General features: G+C 45.6%; 1 protein-coding gene across 10 annotated transcripts in view; it reads left to right on the forward strand.

Annotated features, from left to right (window-relative positions):
* CAMK2A (calcium/calmodulin dependent protein kinase II alpha) overlaps positions 1–25,687 on the forward strand; it is a 605,670-nt gene that overhangs the window by 496,387 nt on the left and 83,596 nt on the right. For 6 of the 10 annotated variants that reach the window (XM_069654060.1, XM_069654056.1, XM_069654051.1 and 3 more), the window contains exons 13-15: positions 6,519–6,559; positions 11,168–11,200; positions 18,952–19,000. In XM_069654060.1, the coding sequence (XP_069510161.1) occupies positions 6,519–6,559; positions 11,168–11,200; positions 18,952–19,000 (123 nt within the window). The remainder of the gene's footprint in view (positions 1–6,518; positions 6,560–11,167; positions 11,201–18,951; positions 19,001–25,687) is intronic. The other 4 variants (XM_069654059.1, XM_069654058.1, XM_069654053.1 and 1 more) reach the window with 1 other exon arrangement.

A 25,687-nucleotide genomic window follows, 5' to 3' on the forward strand; every position in this document is an offset into this window, starting at 1 on the left:
CCACTGCATGAAATGCAACAAAACAGCAGGGTGCTGATTGACATGCAATGTAATCAGAGAGCTGCAGCATTTAATGCAACATCATCACAGAGCCACAGCAGGAAATGCAACAAAATAGCAGGGTGCTGATTGACATTCATTCATATTACAATTGCAGAAGTTTTACGTGAAATGCAGTTCAATCACATAATCCCTGCATGCCAGAAATGCAGCATAATCACAGAGCCACTGCATGAAATGCAACAAAAAAGCAGGGTGCTGATTGACATGCAACGTTATCACAGAGCTGCAGCATGCAATGCAACATCATCACAGAGACACAGCAGGAAATGCAACAAAATAGCAGGGTGCTGATTGGCATGCAATGTAATCACAGCGCTGCAGCATGTAATGCGACATCGTCACAGAGCCACAGCAGGAAATGCAACAAAATAGCAGGGTGCTGATTGGCATGCAATGTAATCACAGCGCTGCAGCATGTAATGCGACATCGTCACAGAGCCACAGCAGGAAATGCAACAAAATAGCAGGGTGCTGATTGGCATGCAATGTAATCACAGCGCTGCAGCATGTAATGCTACATTTTCACAGAGCCACAGCATGAAACTCAATAAAATAGTAGGGTGCTGATTTAAATGCAACACAATCACTGACCCGCTGCTTTAATGTGTGTAAGCACAGGCCCTTGCTGGAAATGAGTAAATACAGAGTTGCCATCTAAAGTGTAACATTTTCACAGAGTGATGGTTGGAATGCAACAAATCGCATGGCCACTGTTGGGAATGTAATATAATTCGAGATCTTTGCTTGAACTGCAGTTAAACCATTTAGTCGCTACATGACAAGCAACATAGTCACAGGGCCATTTTTTGAAATGCTACATAATCACATGAGTGCTGCTGGCGATGCAACATAATTACAGCTCTGCTGCTTCCAATGCCGTTGAATGTCGCGACATGAAAGGCATCTCAATCCCAGATCCCACGCTTAAAGTGCTGCCTAATCACATGGCTGCGGTTGCTGCACTGGACTGAAACTAGAAATGAATCAGTCGGTCGGACACACCGCTCGAAGTGCAGCTTGAAATGCAATTCACTCCCAGGGAAGTTCCAACATACTCACCCACATCTGCTGCTGCTGCTTGCAATACCAGACACTGCATTCTTTTTGATTGAAATGGGACACAATCACAGGGCTGCTGTTTTAAGTACAAGATATTTAAAGGGTTTATGCTTATATGGAACACGATCTCAAAGGCAATTGAAATGACACACAATCGCACTGTTGCTGCTGATAATGCGCAGAATCATGCGGCACTGATTGAAATGTAAGCAAGCCACAATGCAGCACATTTCTCAGAGTCAAAAAGCCACTGCTTGGAAATAACCAGAATCACAGGGTTGCTGATGAAATTGTGAGCATTGTAGAGCCGCTGCGGGCCATGCTACAGAATCACTTGGTTGCTGCATAACATGCAATGGAATAACTGGGCCTCTGCTTAGCATGCAACATAATCATTGGATGCTGCCTGAAATGCCAACACAAAAATAAATAAAATGCAATATAATCAAAGAGCCACTGCAGTCAGCGCTCCCTGCCAGAAGTTCTGCAAAATCAAGATTGCGGCAGAACATTCAACAGAATCACTGTCCACAGATTGCAATACAGGCTTTAAATGCAAAAGAGGCACACAACTGCTTCATTGACGTCGAAAGAATCCCGCATTTGGGGCTTTCAATGCAGCCGTATCATAGACCAATGATTGGATCAGCCCTGCAGGCGCCAATATGAGGTGGCAGCTTGGGCACGGAACGCCTCTCCTTGGAAAGCCGAGCGCACATGTGAGAGCAAACTCCAATTATACGATTTTTCTAGGCATGGTAGCTAAAAAAAGATGCCCTCTAGGCTGCACTAGCCAAAAAAATGAAAAGATTTCTGCCAACCTGCGGAAGGGCCCCTAGTGGACAATGACAGCATAGCAATGGCAGGCCTCAGCCTGACCAGTATTTCCACATTACAGAAATACATCTTAAAAGAGGTGGCACAGGTAAGAACATCTTTTGAAAAATGCTAGGTGGGAGCTAAAACCAGTACAAAGTTCATAAAAAGCAACAGCGCAGGAACCCATGAAGTAAAGGGAGATAGGAGAGAGGTGGGTTAAAAGGACTTGCTGAAAAGCTTACAAGGAAATTAGGTTGAATTCCAACAGACTCTGGCTCCAATTTATGCAGCTTGTGGGCAACAATACATACACAAATAAATCAAGGATACAGTGAGACCCCAGAGAGCTATAAAATGGCAACAGTTAAAAGGAACAATGGGAAACATAGAAAGTGAGCATTCTGATTGAGTCCACTGATTACGAGGCAAGCGTGTATCTCATTGATGGCCCTGATTGAGTTTCTCGGAGGATCCGTTCTGGCAAAAACTGCGACTGCAATGCAAATGAATTGGAAAGGCAGAGTTACTAGACATTTACCAGGGAAGACATTGGGACTTGGAATTCTTTTATTGGGATGAGGAATGTGTCTTGAAAGGCAAGTGAAAGATATCATGAATCCCGGGATACTGACATTGCACTCGCCTGATGGAATAAAGCTGCCAAATCACACAGACGACGGGCTGCTGTGAAGGCACATAGCAAGGCCAGCATTGACAAAGACAATAGGTCTTTCTTGCTAAATGTGGAGGGTATGTTTTGAAAAAAGTCCACTCAGGTCAAGAAACTCTTCTCTTCTACATTTCCGTTGCTTGACCTATTGATTTTGCCAATACTTGGTATTGTAGATTTGCCAATGCGTGGTATTATAGATTTGCCAGTGAAGGGAATTCCCAAAGCTTCACCTTTTTAACATTTCTGGCAATCTGCCAAGCTCCCTGTTTGCCCTGCACCCTCATTTGCATTGTTCACTCTCTGAACAGCAGCTCTCATGCATGCTCCAGCCCTTGGCCTGCCTAATTTGCACACCCATGAAGCTCTGTTGTTTGGCTTAGACACCACTGCTTCAGTCCTGCAAATCATGTTACAGTTTCTCAAGTGGTGGATTATAAAGGGGGAGTGCATGTACACAGGAATATCCGCTGACAATCTTCAGAGAGTAAAAATATTCAACTTGACCATTTTAAATGACATGGTAAATATTCCATTGTAAATATTAATTTACACAGAGCTAGTACACACTATGAAGCAAAGCTTTAACTGGGCCATGGCTAGCCTGGACTCAGCTCTGTGGTTTCCAAGATGTCCCCTTGAGCCCTGCCTCAATTTCTCAGTGCTAAAAATCAATGATGGTGAGTGGCAATACTGTTCTTCGCCAGTAGATGTCACTCTCACCCATGTTTAGAATCTCATCTTCAATGCCCAATCTTTATATTTAGATTGTTTTCTAATACACAAGGAAAATAAAGATAATATGTTGTTTGCATTTTGCAACATACCATTATATTATGGTCTTGTAATAAGACTGAATACAATGAGTACATAATATTAATGGATTTCCTTCAGAAGAACTAAGAGATTTAAACCTGCATTGACCTTTGTCAATTTGGATTCCTATTTATATTGTACTTTAGTAAACCTTTTGACTGCTGATTATGAAATATTTAACACAGCTTTTCGATCAGATTTTATCATTTTCTTGCCAGGTATGCACATTCAGCCAAGTCTGTTAGGCCACTCGTTTAGTGACAAAGGTCACACATCTTTTAAGGGTACATTAGCGACCTGCCATTCTTAGGCTAAGAAAGACACTTCTTAGGCCCTGCACCCCAATATTGTTTCACTAGACGTTGGGATCCCCCTTGAGGACTGTTCTGTAGTCTTCCAGCGTGTGGGGTGTCTGGTCACCCTTTGTCCCTGATTTTGACCAACCATGACGCAGTGGAGTAGGAAGAGTCCATATGGGCGAATCTTGCTGCACCTTTCAAGCATTGAGCCATCATTTAAGATGGTGGTGACCTGAATAGGCAATGCCACTTGCTAAGTACCGTTCCAGTTTAGTATGACCTTCCCAGTCTCTTTTGAGCATTTGTACATCCATGGCAACATTGTGCAGCAGCTGGGACGGCGATTCTCTCCAAGCAATCAGGAGAGTTGAATTTCCCCATTTGAATTCATTAGGGTTAGAATTATTTTAGGAGGAAAGCAGTTAAAAATAGCAACAAACTTGGGAGTCTCCCAACTATATCGGGAGGGTTGGCATACATGCTTGTGGAGGTGAGTGTCGGGGTAGAACTCGGCATACAATTGTCTCGGGGACAAGGAAAAAGTGGCCCACTGTTGCAAATGTTTGAGTAGTACCCAACCTAAGGGGCATGTTTTTGATAAAATGTGATGCAAATTGTGCATTTTTAAAGAATATTTATTCAGTAACACTGGGCAAAAATACTAACTGTATGGTGAAGTAACTTATCAAACTGGACCAAATGTGCCAGAGTAGTGGCCCACTTTGACCAACAACAACTACGGGGCCACGCTAGCATTTTGTGTTTTTGGTTCGGACATTGCCCTATTGCCCCATATACCAGTATGGCCGCGAGTTTTAAGGTTCTAGAAGGTTCATTTCTCCAACAATATGCCCCAAACCTACCATGGTTTCCATGTTTTTTAACCTTAATGTAACTTTGCTGCAGGTACTTTATCTTAGATGGGAATACGTTACCATTCTCGATATGTCATCTTCTCTAACACTAGTGCTCTCCACACACCACGCACTTTTCGATGCACTTATGAGCCTTGTAAAGCTTGTAGATGCAGGCCCACCTCGCACACACTGGTGGGGGCGGGAGTGGCGCTTCCTCGGGTTCCTGGGCAGGAGCGCGCCTGTGTTGAAAGAGGGAAGAAAGCAATAGGCCATTGTGTATTGAAGTCTTTCAACAGGGGCCTGCAGCTGTCTGCTGCAGAGATTCTATCACATGACCTTGAGAGGTTGGCACTAAAATTAGAGAGTGGCTGAGACAAGAGGAAAGTAGGGGAGAGATGGGCGCCGCGAGAAGGGCTACGTGACTAGTGGAGGGGGCACTTCCAAGAGGAGGGGCAGAGATAAGAGGGAGGGAGGGAGGGAGGGAGGAAGGAAGGAAGGAAGGAAGGAAGGAAGGAAGGAAGGAAGGAAGGAAGGAAGGAAGGAAGGAAGGAAGGAAGGAAGGAAGGAAGGAAGGAAGGAAGGAAGGAAGGAAGGAAGGAAGGAAGGAAGGAAGGAAGGAAGGAAGGAAGGAAGGAAGGAAGGAAGGAAGGAAGGAAGGAAGGAAGGGAGGGAGGGAGGGAGGGAGGGAGGGAGGGAGGGAGGGAGGGAGGGAGGGAGGGAGGGAGGGAGGGAGGGAGGGAGGGAGGGAGGGAGGGAGGGAGGGAGGGAGGGAGGGAGGGAGGGAGGGAGGTTAGTTAAAAGGAAAGAGGAAAAGAGGAAAGCGAAAGTGCAGTCAACAGCAGAACGTGAGAACGTGAGAAAGGGGAAGCAACAAAATCTGCCCAATCGTGAGAGAAAGGGGTAGAGTAAAGAGAGCAGGAGGGACCATATTGAGAAACAGGCCCACATAGGAATGTGGAGAGAATAGACGAGGGACAGAGAGAGAGTGAGAGAGAGAAAGAACCAGAGAGGGAGAGAGAGAACCAGAGAGAGCGAAATATATCCAAAGAGGGAGAGAGAGAAAGAAAGAGAGAGAGAGAACCATATGGAGAGATATAGAGAGAGAGCCAGAGAGGGATAGTGAACCAGCGAGAGAGAAAGAAAGAGAGAGAGAGAACAATAGAAATATATATATATATATATAGAGAGAGAGAGAGAGAGAGAGCCAGAGAGGGGGAGAGAGCCAGAGAGAGAGAGAGAAAGAAAGAGAGGGAGAGAACCATAGGGAGAGATATAGAGAGAGAGCCAGAGAGGGATGGAGGGAGAGAGAACCAGAGAGAGAGAGAGAGAGAGAGAGAGAGAGAGAGAGAGAGATAGAGAGACATAGAGGGGGAGAGAGCCAGAGAGAGAGAGGACGAGCAAGCAAGCTAGTAGAAATGTCACTGGCAGAACTATCCTCACTGCCAAAGCAAACATGGGAGTGGAATGTTTTCCGACTGTCAGGTCACAAGTCTGTGCTAGGGATCAGAAGACAAAACTGCGGAACACATATCGCAACTCTGACGCCCCCTCTTCCAAAAATATAGTAACTCTCCGCATCCATGTCCACCACAGACCAGCTGGAGCTGCAAGCAGCGGGACAACAGGAGTTGAAAGTCCCTGCCTGTAGCCTGGCCCGGCTGTGTATATATAGACAAGGGGAGGCGCAGGCTAACGGGGCTTAAGAGTCCAGGGAGCGAGAGGGAAAGAGGCGTCCAAGCCAAGGGCGCGCCAGATCTGTCAGAAGCTGTCTGGGAATGGATGCAATGGAGGCGCCAGCGGGGGTCCCTGCCCGGGAACCCCTGTCGGCTCCGGGCTTGCCATTCACCCCTCGTGCCTCCTTGCCCGTGCTGATGCTTGTCCTGTTTGTGCTGGTGCCCGGCTTGGGACTGCTAACCCTCTACCTTCTCTCTTTAGGGGGAAAAGGCGGCAGCAACAAGAAGAACGATGGCGTCAAGGTAAGCTCTGCCGGTCGGATCCCATCAACTGAACCCAGGGACCACTTTGGATCTTGGGCCAGGCCACCCTGCACAGTGCTCAGGCACCCCACCCTGCTTCTAAAGCTCTGTGTGGGTAGCGGGCATGGCACAGGAGCCAAGTTCTGTGCGTCGAGATTAAAAAGGCCTTTGACCTGAATCTGGGTGTTGACTTCTGGTTAGGGCCTCACTTCAGTGCCGTGGGCTGGTTGAAGGGTGATTTTTCATATTAAGCCTGGATTTGGGTCAGGGAACCTGGGCCTTCAAACAAGATCCAGCGCTTTGGCTGGAAGCATGACTCTCAACCTAGTCCTGGTGTTCTGGGGTGCAGCTCTGGTTCCCCGGCCTGATTCTCCTAGTCATTTGTTGGCCTGCAGCAGGATCTGTGAGCAGTCAGAGGCTTCTCCATGGCCTTCTTTCCAGGTCTGGAAGTGGCTTCTTGGCCTGTTTCTAGCAGCTAGACCCCAGAACCTTCTTCCAATGCTTGGTCATGGCTTTTGCGAACCAATCAAACAGCAGGAGCTATTCCCTAGGTTTATGTGTGTAACTGAGGACCCCATAAACTGCTCTGTTGCTAGATCCTGGGTTGCCCCATTCCTCCACCATGGGCACATGGTCTTGTTAAGTAGCCAGGAAGGATGGCAGCAACGTAAATGGCAAGAGGCGATGCAGTGTCTTCCTATTCATTTGAATCGTCACCTGGCTTGACAAGAATGGGGGAAGCGCCTCCCTTGGATGGAAAGGTGAATGGAATATGAGCTCCTTCTAGAGCCGTGGAAGTGCAGTCGGTTCCATGGAAGCCGTTCCATCTCATATACAGAGCGCCTGCTGCCTTCCTCACCCTACTGCTCGCTGCCTCAGTAACCCCCATGCCTGCTGCCTCATCTGCCCATTGCTTGCTACCTCGATGCCTCCACTCCCTGCTGCCTCGTTTGCTTCACTGTTTCCTGCCTCAAACACCCACTTATTTCTGCCCTTATGAATGTACTGCATGCTGCCTCAGTCACACCACAGCCTGATGCCTGAATAAAGACATTGCTTACTGCCTCAATCCCCACTTGCTCGCATCCTCGGCAGCGCCACTCTTCTCTGCCTCCAACATTCCGCACTTGCACTCTCTCACCCTGCCACTTGCAGCTTATTTCCCTTCAATGTCTGTCTCATTTGCTTGTTATAGAATCAATCATAACACTGCTTGCTTATTTCATCAACACACAACCTTCCATCACACTGATTCTTCTGTCCCCTGCCTTCATCAACTCATTGATGGCTACCTCGGTCTTCCACCTCTCACTCACTAAATCAGTCCAGTGCCTGTTGCCTCATTCATCACCGTGAGTGCTGCCTTGAGCTGCACATTGCTGTCTACGTTAAGCCCTTCCATCTCTTTTGGCTACCCCAGTAGTGAAATAATAATAATAATAATAATAATAATAATAATAATAATAATAATAATAATAATAATAATAATAATAATAATAAATAGTCCTCAATCACCCCACCGCTGACTGCCTCAATCATCCCAATTCTGACTCTGGAAATCATCCTTCTTCTGACTGCTTCAGTTATCTCAGTGTTTACCACCTAGTCCACTGCAGGCTGCCTCAATGGCCTCACAGCCAACTTCATCAGTCACCCCACTGAAGGCTGCCTCAATCATCACATGACTCATGTCTTCAGTCTTCCCAGTGCTCACGATGATGTCTCGCTCACCCCATCACCCCTTTGTTCATTTCCCAATATCCTTCTGCTCCAGTCAGCGCACTATCCACTGCCTCGCTGACCCTCACCGGCTTCCTCACTCACTGTTCAGAGAATCAGTCATCACCCTCATCACTCCATCAGCTACTCACTTTTAGTTGCCTCACTTATCCAGCTGATCATTGCTTATTCAACCACCAGACTGCAGCAGACATCATCCTATATTTAATCACGCTACTGCTTGCTACTTCAATCACCACAATTCTCACTGCCTCAATCACCACAATGTCCACTGCCTCAGTCACCACACTGTTCGTTGCCTTAATTGCCACAATGCTCACTTCCTCAATCAGCCCACTGCTTTCTGCCTCAATTGCCTCAATGTTGGATGTGTTAATCATACTATTGCTTGCTCCCTCAATCACCTTAATGCTCGCGGTGTCAATCACCCTACTGCGTGTTGCCCGAATGCTTGCTGCAATCACCCTACCGCTCATCGCCACAATGCTCACCTCCTGATTCACCCTTCTGATCCCATCCCCTGTTCATCACATGAAGCAATCTACTGTTAGAAATCTAAATCCCACCACTACTTGGGATCCGTGTTGCTCGCCGCCTCACTGACTCGCTGACCCAATTGCTGTGCTGATCTCTCCCTGCCTCAGCCCCACTGTCTCCTTAATCCTGCCATAGTCTGCCTCAATCATAACACTGTTTTCCCGCTTACATGAAATCACCCCACAACTCACTTCCTCCAGCATACCTGCACTCCCTACCTCCATCAGATCATCGCTCACTGCTTTTTTGACCGCTCCACTCCCGTCCTCTCTCACAGCACTGATGACTATTTTTAGCATGTTGCGCCATTAACCTCACCATGTGCTCACTGTCACAATTAGCGTACATCACCCGCTTCAATCATGCTGCGTGCTTCCTTCTCAGTCCCCTAACCCACATTCTTGCTCCCCTGACCGTCCGTTATCCTCCACACTGTGGTCTTTCTTTGTGGTGTCTCTATGGCTTCCTACTCGGCCACCTTTACCCCATGCTTGTACTATATGTCTCGTGTTTAGATTAGTTCTTAACCCCACCCTCTGACACTCCTGCTGCTCACTTCTCCTCTGTGTTACTCACTTCACCTCTCTGCTGCTCACTTCTCTCCGCTGCTTACTTCTCTCTGCTGCTCGCGTCTCCTCTCTGCTGCTCACTTTACCTCTCTGCTGCTCACTTCTCTCTACTGCTTACTTCTCTCTTCTGCTAATTTCTTCTCTCTGCTGCTCCGTTCTCCTCTCTGCTGCTCACTTCACCTCTCTTCTGCTCACCTCTCTAAGTTGCTTACTTCTTTCTGCTGCTCAAGTCTCTTCTGTGCTGCTCACTTCACCTCTCTATTGCTCACTTCTCTCCACTGGTTACTTCTCTCTGCTGCTCACGTCTTCTCTGTGCTACTCACTTCACTTCTCTGCTGCTCACTTCTCTCTGCTGCTTACTTCTCTCTGCTGCACACTTCTCTCTGCTGCTCACGTTTCCTCTCTGCTGCTCACTTCACCTCTCTGCTGCTCACTTCTCTCCGCTGCTTACTTCTCTCTGCTGCTCACTTCTCTCTGCTGCTCATGTTTTCTCTCTGCTGCTCACGTTTCCTCTCCTCTGCTCACTTCTCTCTGCAGCTCACGTCTCCTCTGTGCTACTCACTTCACCTCTCTGCTGCTCAGTTCTCTCTGCTGCTTACTTCTCTCTGATGCTCACTTTTCTCTGCTGCTCACGTCTCCTCTGTGCTACTCACTTCACCTATCTGCTGCTCACTTCTCTCTGCTGCTTACTTCTCTCTGCTGCTCACTTCTCTCTGCTGCTTACTTCTCCCTGCTGCTCACTTCCCCCCTCTGCTGCTTACTTCTCTCTGCTTCTCACTTATCTCTGCTGCTTATTTCTCTCTGCTGCTCACTTCTCTCTGCTGCTCACTTCCCCCCTCTGCTGCTTACTTCTCTCTGCTGCTCACTTCTCTCTGCTGCTCACTTCACCTCTCTGCTGCTCACGTCTCTCTGCTGCTTACTTCTCTCTGCAGCTCACGTCTCCTCTGTGCTACTCACTTCCCCTATCTGCTGCTCACTTCTCTCTGCTGCTTACTTCTCCCTGCTGCTCACTTCCCCCCTCTGCTGCTCACTTCTCTCTGCTGCTCACTTCTGTCTGCTGCTCACGTCTCCTCTCTGCTGTTCTCTTCCCTCTTTCTCATGTATTCCCTCTCCCTTATACCTTTGGTTGCTCATATGCTTTATTCCTTCATTGCTCCATTCCATCTGTAATTCTTCTCTGATCCTCTCGTCTTCCCTCCACCTCACTTCTTTTTGCCTACTCTATCCAATTCCTTTGTACCCTTTATTCTCTCGCTTCTGCTCTCTCGCTGTGCACAGGTGCTCCGCTCGCCTCTATTTCTTTCCCCCCCTCACTGATGATCTCTTCTGCCATTGGCTACGTTCTTCTCATCCCCATCTCCGAAACTGTCTGCTTCTTTACTCACAGCTGCTGCCACTGTCTCTATCCTACTATGCCACCCTCTGCCTCTTTCCCTACACTCCTCTCCCAGTCTATCATGTAATGTCCCTCTTTCTGTATCTGCTGTGTTTTCCTCTTATCGTGCTGCTTCATTTCACTCTCTTCTGTATCCGCTTTCTCGCCTCCTTTCTTCCTATTGTTCTTGCTCTACCTCTCTACACCCTTCCTTCATTCTCTCTCTCTATCGATCTCTCTCCTCCAATCCTTCCCTCTTTCTCTACCTATCTCTGGCGGTCTGAGGCCTCCTTCTTCTTCATCACTCTCTTGTGCTTGCTCTCCCTCCCTGTGGCACCCGCTGCCTCTCTCACTCTGCTTTCCTATCTGTTCTCCTTGTTTTTCCAGAAACGAAAGTCCAGTTCCAGTGTCCAGTTAATGGTGAGTGTTTTTTGTCTACCTCAGAGCCGGTCTCCTTGAGCTGGAGCTCAGCCAGAATCAGAGCAGACTGATTGAGTATCATGTGGCTCAGTCCAGCCACTTCCTGCCCCACTGATAGTGACACGGGCAATCCGAACTTCTGTGGGACAATATTAGTCTAAGAGGTTAGTGGCGGTGGGGAGGATTCCTGTTCCATCATCGAAACAAATGGGAAGCAACTCTGAATCCAATCAATTGAACATCAACATGTTTTCAGACTGACCCAGGTTCACGCAATTGGTTCATTTCAGTTGCTAAACAATTGAGCTCCTTACATTGTTTTGCGAGGCCCTCTTGCCAAAAGTTGGTGGAATGCCCTTAGAATTGTGACATGTTCTTGGATAATCCATGCCAAGCGGACGTTCTTTACACAATACCTCACCTCAGATCACAGATAAGTGTTCACCTCCAAAGGATTACTGCTTGCCTGGTTGGACCCAAATTATCTATCCTTTGTTTATAATGCCCAAAATATTGCATATTTTCCCTCAAATTCCTCAGAAATGTGCAATTTCATAAAAAAGATTCACCTTATTGCTGTATTTCGACACCATCTTGACTTAGCCTGTGAGCTGAAATTATACACTAGCGAAATTGCAACTAAAAAACAGCACATTTTAGCATGAAAGTTCCTTAACTCAGGACCCAGAGTAACCGCTATGAAGTATCCAAATGGCCATGCATTTAGGGCCCACGTTTACCTCATTCGAGACTTAAAATAAACGCAATTTCAGACTCAACATTTTTTGACGTCAGAGGCACACATTGTAATATCCAATAAGTTCAAATTCGAAACTCAAGTCAAAATAAAAGCAAATAAAAATGGCTTTGACTCGAAATCGCCCTGCATTAGAGCACCAAAATCCCTCATCGAGTAGCCAGCATAGCTCTACTTTAACACTCAAAATACCTCTCATGTCGAGTCTACTTGTGCGCCTTACTCAGCGCCTAGAAGCTTCATGGCTTGAGATCTAAAATTTGGTTTGCTCTGAGCTCAAATCTTTCTTCATTTGTAAGGCTCAAAATTGGCGTCATCTGCTCACAATCTACCCCTTGGCCCCCACCTCCGACGTTAGCGTGTTTCATCGCCTACGTCCAGGATCCGAAATGATCACGATACAAGATGTCCCTTAATTGGACCTAAATTGCAAGTTATTTCAGAATCCAAATATTTGCCACTAATGCCCTTTGTGTAAATACTCCTGTGTGCATGTTTGAAAGAGAGTCTCATCTTTGTCCACAAGAGGACTGACTTGTGGCAGAACTACACCTGTAAACTAGTGCATCTCTGACTCCCCTGCGATTGTCCCCCATCATTCTTTCTCTAATCTTTTGTTCTCTCTAAAACCTTTATTCTCTCCCCACAGTGTGTTCTACCTGCATCCTTTGCTCTCCCCATCCTCGGTTCTCTGTCCAGACCTTTCTCTACATTGCCCTGCTTTTATCTGTCAATCTCCTTCCCTTGTCCTCTTACCTTCCTTTGATCTGTGCGTGCTTCACTCTCATTCACTGATTCGCTGCCCCTATCAATCTTATCAATAATGTATTATTTTCCAAAATTGTTCTTTCTCACAATATTCTTTAAATGTCTATGCTCTTAACTCTTTCCCTCCATCATATCTTCACCTCTTTGTAATTTGTCATTCTCTATTCAGTCTTTGTTTGCTATAATGTGTTCTTTCTTTGCTTCTCATCCCTCTCTTCTGTTCTGTCAACCTCTCCTTTCACCTTTCTGTTCTCTCTTCTCCTTTGCTCTCCCTTTGCCTTGCATTCTCTCGTCACCATTTTGTATTCCCTGGTTCTTTGTTCATACGTCTGTGCTATTCTGTCTCCTACTCTGCTCCCTCTTCCTTACTTGTTCACCCTCCATCCTGAGATCTTTGCCCTTTTGCCTCTTCACATTTTTCTGTCTGCTGCCTTTATTTGCTCTGCTTTATTCCTTCTTCTTTTTCATTGACCTCGTTTCACTTCTATTTCCATTGTCCATCATCTCTCTCCATTCTTTGCTCTCGTTTTCTCTTACAGACCTTTCTAAGTTGGATTGCCTCCTGTGTTCCTTGTCCTCTTTTTTTCTCCCTCCATCCATGGTTCTCTGTCTATTGTGTTTTATGTCTCCACTGGGCCTTGCCTTGGTTCTTTTCTTGCATCCTTTGGTCTCACATCATTAGGCTGTTTGCGGGGGTTCCTTTCCCATCCCTTAATCAGCCTGCCCACCACTAAACATAACAAAATGATGCCCTCCTAGCCTGCATATGTAAAGGTAACTGATGTTTGGAAGGACATATATCACTACCACAATAATCGTTGAGCACATTTTGCAAAACCAAACATTAGCCATGCAAGAGAGACCCAGACCTCACAGTGTTTAGCTGCCACATCTGGACTATTTTGCAAGAACCTGGACAAGACAAGGTTTCAAGCCATCATTTCAGTCTCCTACAGGTCCATGACTGATTACTACTAGGAATGATCGGCTACCAGCCTGTCCCTGTGTCAGAGTGCCATGGAAGCAGCTTCTCAGGTCTAAAGTACACAAACAGGCAGTGTGGGGTAATGCGCAGCCTGGTACCTCTGATGAGCCATGCGTTCTTTAACCACAATGACGTGGCGAGGGGCAACTCAGTTTGCCGTAAGCGCTATAAATAAAAAAAACTCAGTAGTTACTGTGGGAAGTAACAGGCTATTGCATAGCTGATGCTCACACTCTGTAGTTTATGCATTGTGTGGCCTCTCCAATCCCACTTTGCCTTTTCCTCCCTCTTGTCTTGCCCCTGCCCTTCATTTTGCTCAATTTCTTTGTGTTTGAGTAGCCGAGACATTCAGAAATATAAAAATATCTCCAATCTCAAAATAATGTCACCCTACAGCACTCGGCCATCCACAGCACAACATTGATGCCACTTCCTGCCTGGGAACTCTAACCCTCCTGCTCTGCTACTCAGAGAGAAGGCTGCATGTGGCCTTTGGCAGCCATTGCTTTGGTGAGCAATCCCTACCTGTTGGAAGCAGCTCCCCTGGGGTTCAGTTCCCCACCAGGCGAGGCCTGGTGGAGCATGTCATCTTGCTCTTCTTGGAGCTGGTAGGCTTCTTTCAATGAGTGGACATGACAGGTCACATGACCTTTTGTGTCAAGGATCAGAGATCTAGCTCCCAATAGCATCTTATATGCTTCCATTTCCTCTCAGGCCGGTTCATTAGTCACTTGTTAGTTACAAGTCTATCATCGCCTTTCATGAAAATCTTGAGGGTTTCTACTTGCTTGGCCACCCGTGCCCCCCTTCTGCCATCAATAGCAGCCGGGTGCCTATGATGTCTGAGACTAGGAGATTTACCCAACCCAGTCAGTGCAAACTCATCCATGAATTCCTGCTTGCCTTTCAAAAATCCCAAATGCAATCCACAGCAGATTCACGGTGACCCTGGCAATTCTCAAGATAACCCCATCCAAAAAATTGAATCAATGGGAGCTCCAAACAACCTACATGTCTTATTTCTTACATGCACAGATTATAAAAATGGAACCCTAAATGGTCAAGCAGCGGTTCCCTAATTGTCTATACTTTTGGCTGAGCAAAGGAGCTCTTCTTATAGGCCGACGGTATGGCACAAGCCAGCCAGATCCTCAAAGAGGACAACCTGCTCTGCTTATGTTGGTGCTTGTGTATATGTATGTGATGTCAGCGACGCAGCGTCTGAGCATTGGCAGCAGGTGCAGCAGAGCCACAGGGGAACGGTCCACTTGGGCATTCATGACTGCATGTTCTTCCCAACATATCTCAAGCATAGAAGAAGCAGCGGGTCGACATGGCCGATTCATGGTGGTACTGGAAGCCACACTGCCTGATAAATGCCGGGCTTTCAGTGGAAATAGTGTGCTAGATTGGCAGGCTTACCATTTTATGGTTAGGAATCCCTGCCTCTTTTGATCCTGCTGTAGTGTGGTGATCACAGCACTTACACACACACTTTCAGCAGTTTGCAACCCCCAGCATGGAGAATGCCTGAAGATGGAAAACGATTAATGATCTGCATGCATCTACATGGACGCCATCTTTGAAGAGAATGAGCAAACATTGGCTCCTTCTGTTACTTTGTCCGGGAATGTCTATGGGGGAATGGGGATGTCATGGTAACTACAAGGGAGAGGAAATGCAAGAATACATGCATGGTCTATAGATGTTGAACTTGAATATGACGTGATTATGTTTTGGATACAATTTCAAAGTATGGTGGAATTTTTCGTGTTTTCAAAAATCTTTTAGAGGAAGGTCAGCTGTGTTATTTCAAAGGGAACATTGCACATGTGGTTTGCTTCTTAGATGCATTAAGGAGGGGGTGTGTGATTGCTGCAATTTGTAAAGGCAGAAGGGAATAGTAGTGTGAAGGAGCAGGGAGCCTGGGCTTGGTGGTACTACTCTAAATGATAAGAAGTAGAGAGCAATAGATAATGGAAAGGCTCTGTGATGCCATTGTGTCTTAAGATGATAAATATTGTGAAGTTATTTTACATTAGATTTAGGTGGACTGTGAAATTCAGTTCTAGAGTGGGTACATGTTTAGATTAAGATGGAGAAGCCTACAGATGTTAGTTTGAGGGAAACCCTCCAGAAGATGAACTCAAGGAAAGGTGGTGGAGAAATCTTTAGAAGGTTGAAGGAGGAGGGGTTATTAGAAATTCACATCAGGAGTTGACGTTAGTTTTTGGAAAGCATTAGTCTGAGGGTGTGTTGAAATAGACGAGGCTCCTTTAGTTTCTGGGTGCAAGTAGCATGTTAAAATGTTAGGTGGAGTAGAGGGACTTAGATGTAAGATGGAGGGTATCACATTAGGTAGAACAGTCTGTAGATGCTAGTTGAAGAAGTCTTTGGATGCTAAGTTTAGCGGAAGCCTTTTGATGTTGAACACAGGATAAATATTTAAACATTGTACGAATGAGAAGACTTTCGATGTTGGAAAGAAAAAAGAAATTTAAGTTTAAGGTAAGCAGCCTTTAGTTTAGATGCTTGAGGAGAAAAATGATTTTTTAGGAGGATGAAGAAAAATCTTTAGATGTGGAATGATAAAAGGTCTTGTAGGTTTGAGTGGAAGCCTTTTGATGCTGGGCAGAGATATACTTCGATGTTGGGTCAATGAGAAGTCTTTTATTCATTGGAAGAGCAGAGTAATTTACAAGTTAGGGTGGTGAGAAACATTTAGATGTCCACGAAGGAGAGCTAGTCTGATTTCAGGAGAAGGCTTTAGATGAGGAAATGTCTTTATGTGCTGGCGTATTAATTTATAGTTTGTCATTAAAGTGATGAAATATGTTGCTTTATTCCCACATCGGAGAAAAAAAATTGATAACATGATGCAGAAGTGTGCCTCTCCATCAGTTGATCTGACTGATCCCCTTTGTTCTGTCAGTAAGGAGCAAGGATGACACACAGGAACATGGTGTTGCAGTGGGTGATGGCAGCTGGCTCCCTGGGAGACAGGGAGAGGTCCCACAGAGCATGTTATCAATTACAAGCTGGTATAAAAAGAGATGTGTTTCCATCCTTCGTGATTTTTGGGAAATTGTATTCATCTCTAAAGTCCTGGGAGCGTTTGTTCCAAAGCCAAGCAGCAATAGTAATTTTATCATTCCACTTTGTTCTTTCCATCTGGCTGTGTTTTGGCAGAACAAGGCTCAATGTCTTGATTTTAGATTTCTTAAACTAATTTGCAAGGAAGTAAATTCTTTAGAATTTGAACTGACTGGAGATGTTGAGAAATTAAGAGGTGCTGAGGTCCTCAGGTGTTCAGAGACAAAGTCTTCATGTATGTGAAGGACTAACACAATTTAGACTTCAGGTGGAGAGTAGGGAGTTCAATGAGGATTTGAAGTATAGATGGTTTGAGATGAATGGTAATGCTTAGAGGTTAAGATGATAAAACATTCTTTTTATGCCTGTTGGAGGAACATTTTCTAGATTTTAGGTGGAGAAAAGTCTAGATGATAGGCAGTGAGGAAATCAATAGATAATGGGGAGAATAAGTCATGGGTTGTTAGCTGGAGTATTCACCAAAATCAGTGTGAAGAACACCCTTCGGGTGTTAGGCAAGGATGTGCTGAGGTGTTGGGGAGGAAAAGTTGCATTAAATAAGATAGGTCTTCAGAAGTTGGGAGGGGTTATTTTAGTACTAAGGAGAAGTAGAACTCTTAACCATGAAGGGGGCATATGTATTTAAATTAGAGTAAGAAGGCAGCCCATTACATATTTCATGGAACATCTTTCAATATTACGAATAGGGGCAGTCTCACAAAGTTGGAAAGTTATTTCTGTTTAGTGGTTGAGAAAGAAATGTTCTTATCTATCTATATCTCTTACAAAATCAGAAATGGTGTGCTCATCCAGTCAATTTTGTTTTAAGTATCACAAGGTATTTATTGATTTTCAAGAATGTGAAAGAAGAGTTCAGCCAACATATGTTTCATGCATTTGGTGGTTGCGTGATGGCAATTAATTTCTATGATACTACAGCTAATTAGCAAGCATCTACGTTAGGTAACCTGTCATGGTAACTGTGGTGTGGTAGTGTTGGCATTCATAAAGGAAACCAGTGCAGCTAGATTCCTGATTTTGATATTCGGTGAAGGATGTCATTAAATCTGTGATGGAGATGATGCATATGCTTGAACAAAAGCAGCTACTGATGTCAAGAGAGCATCTTTCTATACAATAAATGGAGGCGTGAGATCTTTAGATGTTAAATGTTTGAAAAGTCTAGCTTTTAGAATGGATCAATCCCTTAGTTGTTGGTAAGAATTTAAATATTTAAAAGGTAGGGATAATACAAATGTTTAGATGTCAGAAGGAGTCTTGATCAAATAATTGGAGAGGAAGTCTTAAGATGTTGGGGGAGCAGACATAGGTAGAAATTAGGATTGTGGAAGTGTTTAGATATTGGTTGATGAAGACTTAAGGTATTGGTGTGAGAACATGTATTAGATTCTGGGAATAAAAGATAGCATTAGCTTTTAGGGTGATTGATATTTGGAAGCTCACAGAAGAAGGATACATGTTTGGAGGTTTGGAAAAGGAGAGAACTTTGCTGTGAGGAGTAGAAGCCTAAACATATTAGAATGAGGCAAGGCACTTTAGTTTTAGTATGATGAGTGGCCTTTATATACTATAGAGTGTTCTTATTTATATATTGTACACAATATTTTCATATTGTTTGAAGAGGTGATTGCATTCAAGAAGCACGGAAGCCATGTGTGTGTATGGGTTCAAAATAGATTTCAATAGAGTGAGGTGAAATCTTTGAAACTTGGGAGGAGGGTTTTTAGAGATTGTAAGCAGAGTGGGAAAATGTTTAGATGTTTATAGAAAGAGAGACATTTTGGTATGGAGAGAAGAGGTCTTTATACTGGTTTGGGTAGAACTATTCTGAGTTATTTGTTTGTGAAATGTATTTCGGTACTGGATGGATAAGCAGCACTTAGATGTCAGCAGACGGTGAAATGTCTTTGTTAAAATTGAGGCATCTCTGTAGACATTTGTCAATAAGGCAATAGTTTGGGAGCATGGATATGTTTAGCTTCTGGGGGTGGGGGCGCGTGAGGAATTTAAATGTTTTTAGGATGTTCCTAGATTTTATTGGTTATGGGATATCTAACTATAGCAATGATCATGTATGGAATCCATAATTATATCTGACTCTTCCTTGCCTGTGTTTTCTGTGTGCAGGAATCCTCAGAGAGCACAAATACAACCATTGAGGATGAAGATACTAAAGGTGGGTCCTTAACAAACATATTATGATACAAACCTGCCTATTGTTTTGTTTTGTGGAAGGGGACAGAGGTTGCTTACCTCTTGCGTTACCGCAAGCAGTTTCTATTTCTTGACGCACGCATGGTAATAGCCTTTTTGCAGCTAATGCTGTTTACTTCAGTGCAGCTGTATACTTTTATAGGAGGGAAGCATTTGTCAGTGTTGGAGGAAAAGAACGACGAGACTGAGATCTTAAGGTGGAATTTTTGGCACCAATGTGGGGAGTGGATGTGGCACTGAAAGGAGAGCACGAGAAGGAACACTAATGGTGGCACTGGTTGATAGAGAGTTACCTAGAAGGGCCAAGCTATGAATGGGAAATATGACTCAGATAAAAGGGAACCCATCCAGACACTGCTTTTCAGCTTGGGTGATTGGTTGGTCATCCTTTTCGCATACTGTTAATCTTGGCTTATTTGGCACTACACTTGAAAAAACCTAATGCTGAGAGGGTAAAGGTGTTGTCAAGTGATGTTTATAGTATTTGATTCCAAATAAATGAATTTCACACCCTCCTGCCCTCACACAACGCTGTCCCATACCAAAGTGCGGTACGATCTGAATTTGGATCTGATTTTTTACTAAATATATTCTACATTCATTGGAGGAGAAGCCTCATTAGCAATAGATGTGCCATGCATGCAGCTGCAAGTCCATGTCGGGAGTGGGTTGGTCCATAGAGAAATCAAGGAACATGCCAACAGGAGGGTATCTGTTGACCAGGTCTGTTAAAGGCTATACTGGTATAGCCTTATAGGGCTATGTTTGAGAGCCTGGTGAAGAATATCAGAGGGTCTGTTGGGGTTTGTCATGTTACCACAATTGCAATGTGTACTGCGTGCATCTCCTTCTCATGGGAACTTGTATACAAGGGTCTGTTGATGTGTGAGAGAAAAGATGTTCTGCTGGGGATTGTGTCAGGTTCTGATTGGGGCGATGTGTGGGTCTATAGGGGATGTGTGTGGGTCTATGGGGGATATGTGTGGTTCTTTAGAGGATGTATGTGGGTCTATAGGGGATATGTGGGGTCTATCAGCGATATGAGGGTTTGTTGAGAAATATGAAAGTATGTTGAGGAGTTTGTTCATCATGAGGGTATGTTGTGGTCTAAGTAAGACAATCATGAAAGGCATGTGAGGGCCCATTGATAGTTATGTCAGAGTGGTTCATGGTGCCCATGAGAACCCACCTGTGAAACCTATATGTTCTATCGGCAAACAATATAAATGCTGCACCTGCTGCACAAATATGTGTGCAAAGAATGTACATTTGTCAATGGCCTAGACAACCTCAATCTTTCAAATGATGCTATATTGTGTTACAAAGCTTTGATACTGCACACAATCACCATTGTAGCAGTCTCAGAGCACATAGGCTTGCTGGATGTTGGCGTGCTGTGCACACCTTAGTCTGCAGAAGTAAAAGGATCAGGGGAGGGAGAAGAAGCAATCAATGAAACAGACAACATGCTTTTCACTAACTTATCCTAATCTCTACTCCCGAACAACATCCTCTCCACTTAACTTTCTTCTCTCTATCAAATGTAACAAGGTAGCAACAACCAAGTGCCACATATGCCCACCCTTGCACGCTGTGCGCCTGCCGTACCAGCAGACACCACCTGTGAGTACCACTCCCGTTTTGTGTTTGGCACAGCGGGAGAGTATGTCCCAGACATAGCTCATTTGCAACCAAGCGTAAATTGCCCAGCCGCAACTGAATTTGAATGGGGAGTGATGTGGCATGTCATTGCCAGAGGCAAGGAAGAATAATGACCATTAGTAAGTGAGAGTATCCCACAGTACACTCACTCTGCATCTCTGAACTGCAGACACAGGTTAATTCAATAACTGATGTTCGTTGTGAGGGTGGCTGGTGGGGAAGGTGGGGGATCCACACCCCTTCGTGCAAAAGGGGTTCACTACAATTCAGTTTGAGGGGAAATTGGAGCCCTGCTCAAGCAGGCTAGAAGGGGAGTGGAGTGAGCACGACTTCTTTACCTGACAGGCTAGCCCCTATTCTATTACTTCAGTTTAACTTATGTATGGTGAGGTTAGGTAAGATAAGGTAAGGTAAATTAAGGTAAGTTAAAGTTGTCTTGTACAGATCCCTTGGCCTCGCTGCACGTTGCTCTGTAAAGAAAGGGGTGTGTGTTAGGGTAGTGTGAGTGTGATGTGTGTTAGGGAAGTAGCGGGAAGTCTGTGGTGCTAACGAGTTCAGGTCAGAAGCACCCTTTACCTGTGTGCTGGCTATGGATTCGGATGTGATACGGCAGGGAAACGGCAGTCTGGGGATTCACAGGATTGTCGTGGATGCATTGGAGTGAAGTGGGGTTGTGATAGAGAAATGTTAGGGAGGGAAAAAGCGTATAGTGTGTTACACCTTTGTGGGTCATTTGATAAGGGGTGGGTGTGCTGCAAAAAGTTGGAAGGTTTAGCAATGAGTAGTTAGCAAGGGGGGAGTAGGTGGGAAGGAGGAATGGGGGTCACTTTAGCGATTTCATTAGGCGCAGAATTGCTTTGTTTCAGCAGACTATACTCATGTATCGAAGAGTTTGGTTAAATTGGCCCTTTTAGCACCTACAAGCTTTATGGATTGAAAGGTGTGGAATTCTGTGATTCTCGCTGGGTTACACTGGGTTTGTTGCTGTATATCCAGTTCAGTTAGCTTTCAAGAGTTTAGAGTTGTTGCCTTAATGGCTGATGGTGTGCTTCCATGCAACGATGTTTAGGTAGGGAAGTCCAAAGTTTGGTAGAGAAAGAGGAGCCTTCTTGTCTTTTTCATTTGAAGTTGGAAACATGGACTAGACATAATACATAACTTGACCTTGGAGGCATGGGCGGTGTGTATTGCTGGAAAATCCGCATGAAGCAAGCTTGGGCCTTTACATGGTAAGTACGGTGGGCAACGCACAGGGTTTTGAAGTGCGCAATGTTTTGATGATGAGCCAGCACAGCATGCAGAGTATATGGTGTTGTGTTCAAATCTCTCCAATCTAAGGAGTAGTCTGGCTGCCACGTTTTCTGCTCTTTGTAACTTTTCCCATGAGGTATTTGGGAGTCCCAAATGAAGTCTGTTAGCATAATCCAGCCTTGGTAAGACAAACAGTATTATGGCCATGGTCCTGTCAGTGATTGAAAGGTGTGATGGTATGCATTGTTCCACGTGAAGGTGAAATAAACAACTTCTAACAATTGCTCCCACTTGTGGTTCTAGCATGAAGATACTTTCCATTGTTCTTCCGAGGTTCCTTAGCGTTGCTGGACATGGGCCTAGCTGCTCGAGCCAAGGGTCTAAGGAGCTCTTTGATGGGGTTGCACTGCAAAGCCTGAGTTTTGTTTTTCAAGGGTTGCGTCTTAAGTCTTTTGGCCATCATCCATGCTTCCATGTGTGAGAAACACCTTTTGTGGCCTGGCGAGCTAGGTGAAAGGTTATTAACCAATGTGTAGATCATTTGAGCGTCGTCTGCATAGTATTAGCAGATGAGGACAGAGAGACTGGTGAGATCCAGTAGATCTGCATTGGGGATCTCCACACTCAGATCGGTAGTGGGCCACAACAGTGGTTTTGTGTGTGTTGGTGAAGAAGCAAGTAAGCACATAGTTCCATTTATTCCAATATCTCCCCGTCTTTGTAAAGGGAGCTTGTGGCTAATGGTATCAAAAGCTGCTGAGATGTCCAGTAGGATGAGAGCACTCTCAGAGTTTTCGTCCGTGTTTGTCTTCAGGGTATCCCTTATTGAGTACATGGTTTATTCAGTGCCTCTTGTGGGTCTGAAGCCATGCCGTATCTCACAAAGCCGGTTAGTTGTCCATAAACACATTGCAGTATTTTCTTGATGAAAGAAGTGTTTGGGATTGAGTGATAGTTTGCATGGTGGTTTGGGTACGCCGTCTGCTTTTTAAGGAGTGGCCTGACATACACCCGGTACAAACGGGCTGCGGGGTGAAGTCAGGACTACATTTTACATTCAATTAAAAAAGTCTAACCTATCCATACACACCTACTTGATCCCTCTACTTCCTGTGCACCACCAAATAGCGGGCAAATGAGCCCGCTGATTGATGGCGCACAGGAAAGTCTCAAACTGCCTCCCAGAGGTGGCTGTGCACGCACTTCAAACATGTGAACATCTCAATTACCGTCTGGAGAGCAGAAGTGCCAGTTGCAGGAAGTTGAATGGCTTCCACGCACTTGAAGGAGCTGCGCAACCAACATTGCCTATAGCAAGAATGACGCTCTGGACCGCAGAGCACCATTCACACAATAAGTTCAAATTTGGTGTCTTCTTGGGTAGAAAATGCATAGCACTTAACTATATATATCAGCTATGAATGAAGGGCCCCTCCTGTAATCCTAAAAGTGGGCCTCACACCTGTTCCAGCTTTTGGGCACTGCTCTTCCTTCTGGCTTCCTCTTCCCTGCTGATCTCCTGTCTGTCACTGCACTGGCTAGCTGGGTACCCTCTGAACCTCGGGCCCAGGTTCCTGCTTCCCCAGTTGCACACCTGCACTGCCACCTGGCAACCCTGCACTTGGGGCTGTGTCTGTAACCCTACAGCCCCCTTACCTGCACTTTTCAATCACCTGCACTAAACTGCACTGCCACTGGCTGGCCTCACATCCTTTTTTTTGTTTTGTGTTTATATTTTTGTTGATCCTATGTCCTGCACTTCTTCCCCCCCTTCCCCTGGCACTTCTCCCCCTTTCCTCTCCCTGCACTTGCGCAATCCCATTGTCACTGGGCCTAGTCAGATCGTTGTCTTGTTCCCCCTTGTTCCCTTCCCATGCCTCGTCGCGCCTTGAAACACTTGTGTACAGTCACTATAAATAAAATAGCATATATCATATCACAGCATTGCACTTTATGTGCAGCAACTGCCCTACCATGATCATCTTCTCACATTCCAAGCAGGTTCTCACGCCGTTTCAGCAAGTTTTGATCGTCAGTGGCAAAATGGGATTTTGGCGCCAATGGGAGCAAAGGGCCTGTCGTGGGGAAGGTGGTCGTTTTGGGATCTGTAAGGAGCCCTCTTTGGTTGACCACCCCTTAGCCTCTACCCTAGCTCCACCACTGTGATATCCTACATGGGACTAGATCCCGCCAGTGGATGCGATCTGTCCCTGGGAGTCGCCATGTCACAGAGTCTCTGGAATGCAGGTGTGTCACCGCGAGGCAGGCTGGGAGGTGAGGGAAGCCGCCGTTTCTCAAGAGTTCCACTCTTGGAGGGAGGGAGGGGGGGAGGGGTTCCAGGCACGGATGCCAATATCTGTGCTATGTAAAACTAGGTGGTTTAATTGAAAGCTGAGGCTTATCAGCTTGACATCCACTTAATTGAAAACTCACCCACACATCCCAGCAGGGGGAATACGAGAAGCAATGCGCCAGAGGGCCTGGGTACTTCAGGCGAGAAACGGGAAAAAGAATCATAAAAAAAGAACACTACTCTCCTGGCCTAACATCTTGCTTTGTTAACATCTTTTTATTCTTTCTTGCTGAAATTAAGAGTAAAGAAGTGTGACAAACCGCTCTCCACGAGGGGGGGTGAAGCAAGCAGGCACGATGGCTGCGCATCTGTGTGTGCATCCTACAGATCCTATGCTCATGCCCCGGTGTGGCTGGATGTACCTGATGCACATATATGTGTGCAACCTGCACATGCTGTGCTCATGCCCCGGTGTGGCTGGATGTACCTGATGCACATATATGTGTGCAACCTGCACATGCTGTGTTCATGCCCCGGTGTGGCTGGATGTACCTGATGCACATATATGTGTGCAACCTGCAGATCCTGTGTTCATGCCCCGGTGTGGCTGGATGTACCTGATGCACATATATGTGTGCAACCTGCAGATCCTGTGTTCATGCCCCGGTGTGGCTGGATGTACCTGATGCACATATATGTGTGCAACCTGCACATGCTGTGTTCATGCCCCGGTGTGGCTGGATGTACCTGATGCACATATATGTGTGCAACCTGCACATGCTGTGTTCATGCCCCGGTGTGGCTAGATGTACCTGATGCACATATATGTGTGCAACCTGCAGATCCTGTGTTCATGCCCCAGTGTGGCTAGATGTACCTGATGCACATATATGTGTGCAACCTGCAGATCCTGTGTTCATGCCCCAGTGTGGCTAGATGTACCTGATGCACATATATGTGTGCAACCTGCAGATACTGTGTTCATGCCCCTGTGTGGCTAGATGTACCTGATGCACATATATGTGTGCAACCTGCAGATCCTGTGTTCATGCCCCAGTGTGGCTAGATGTACCTGATGCACATATATGTGTGCAACCTGCAGATGCTGTGTTCATGCACCAGTTTGGCTAGATTTACCTGATGCACATAAACACATATGAAACCACCAGAACCTGTGGGCAAGTTCCAGTGTGGATAGATGCAGTTGCTCTACATAAATGTGTCCAACCTGCACCTCCTATGCTCATGCCCCAGTGTGTGTAGGTGTACCTGCTGTGCACATATGTGCGAAACCTACGGATCCTGTTCTGAACTCCCAGAGAGGCTAGCTGTAGCTGCTGCACATATATGTGTGCAACCTGCACACCCTGTGCTCAATCCCCATTTCTGGCTAGATGTATCCACTGTACATATACATAATACTAAATTCATATGTGTGCAACC

Source organism: Ambystoma mexicanum, chromosome 3q, assembly GCF_040938575.1.
Source record: "Ambystoma mexicanum isolate Mex_15411 chromosome 3q, UKY_AmexF1_1, whole genome shotgun sequence".
Taxonomy (NCBI): Eukaryota; Metazoa; Chordata; class Amphibia; order Caudata; family Ambystomatidae; genus Ambystoma; species Ambystoma mexicanum.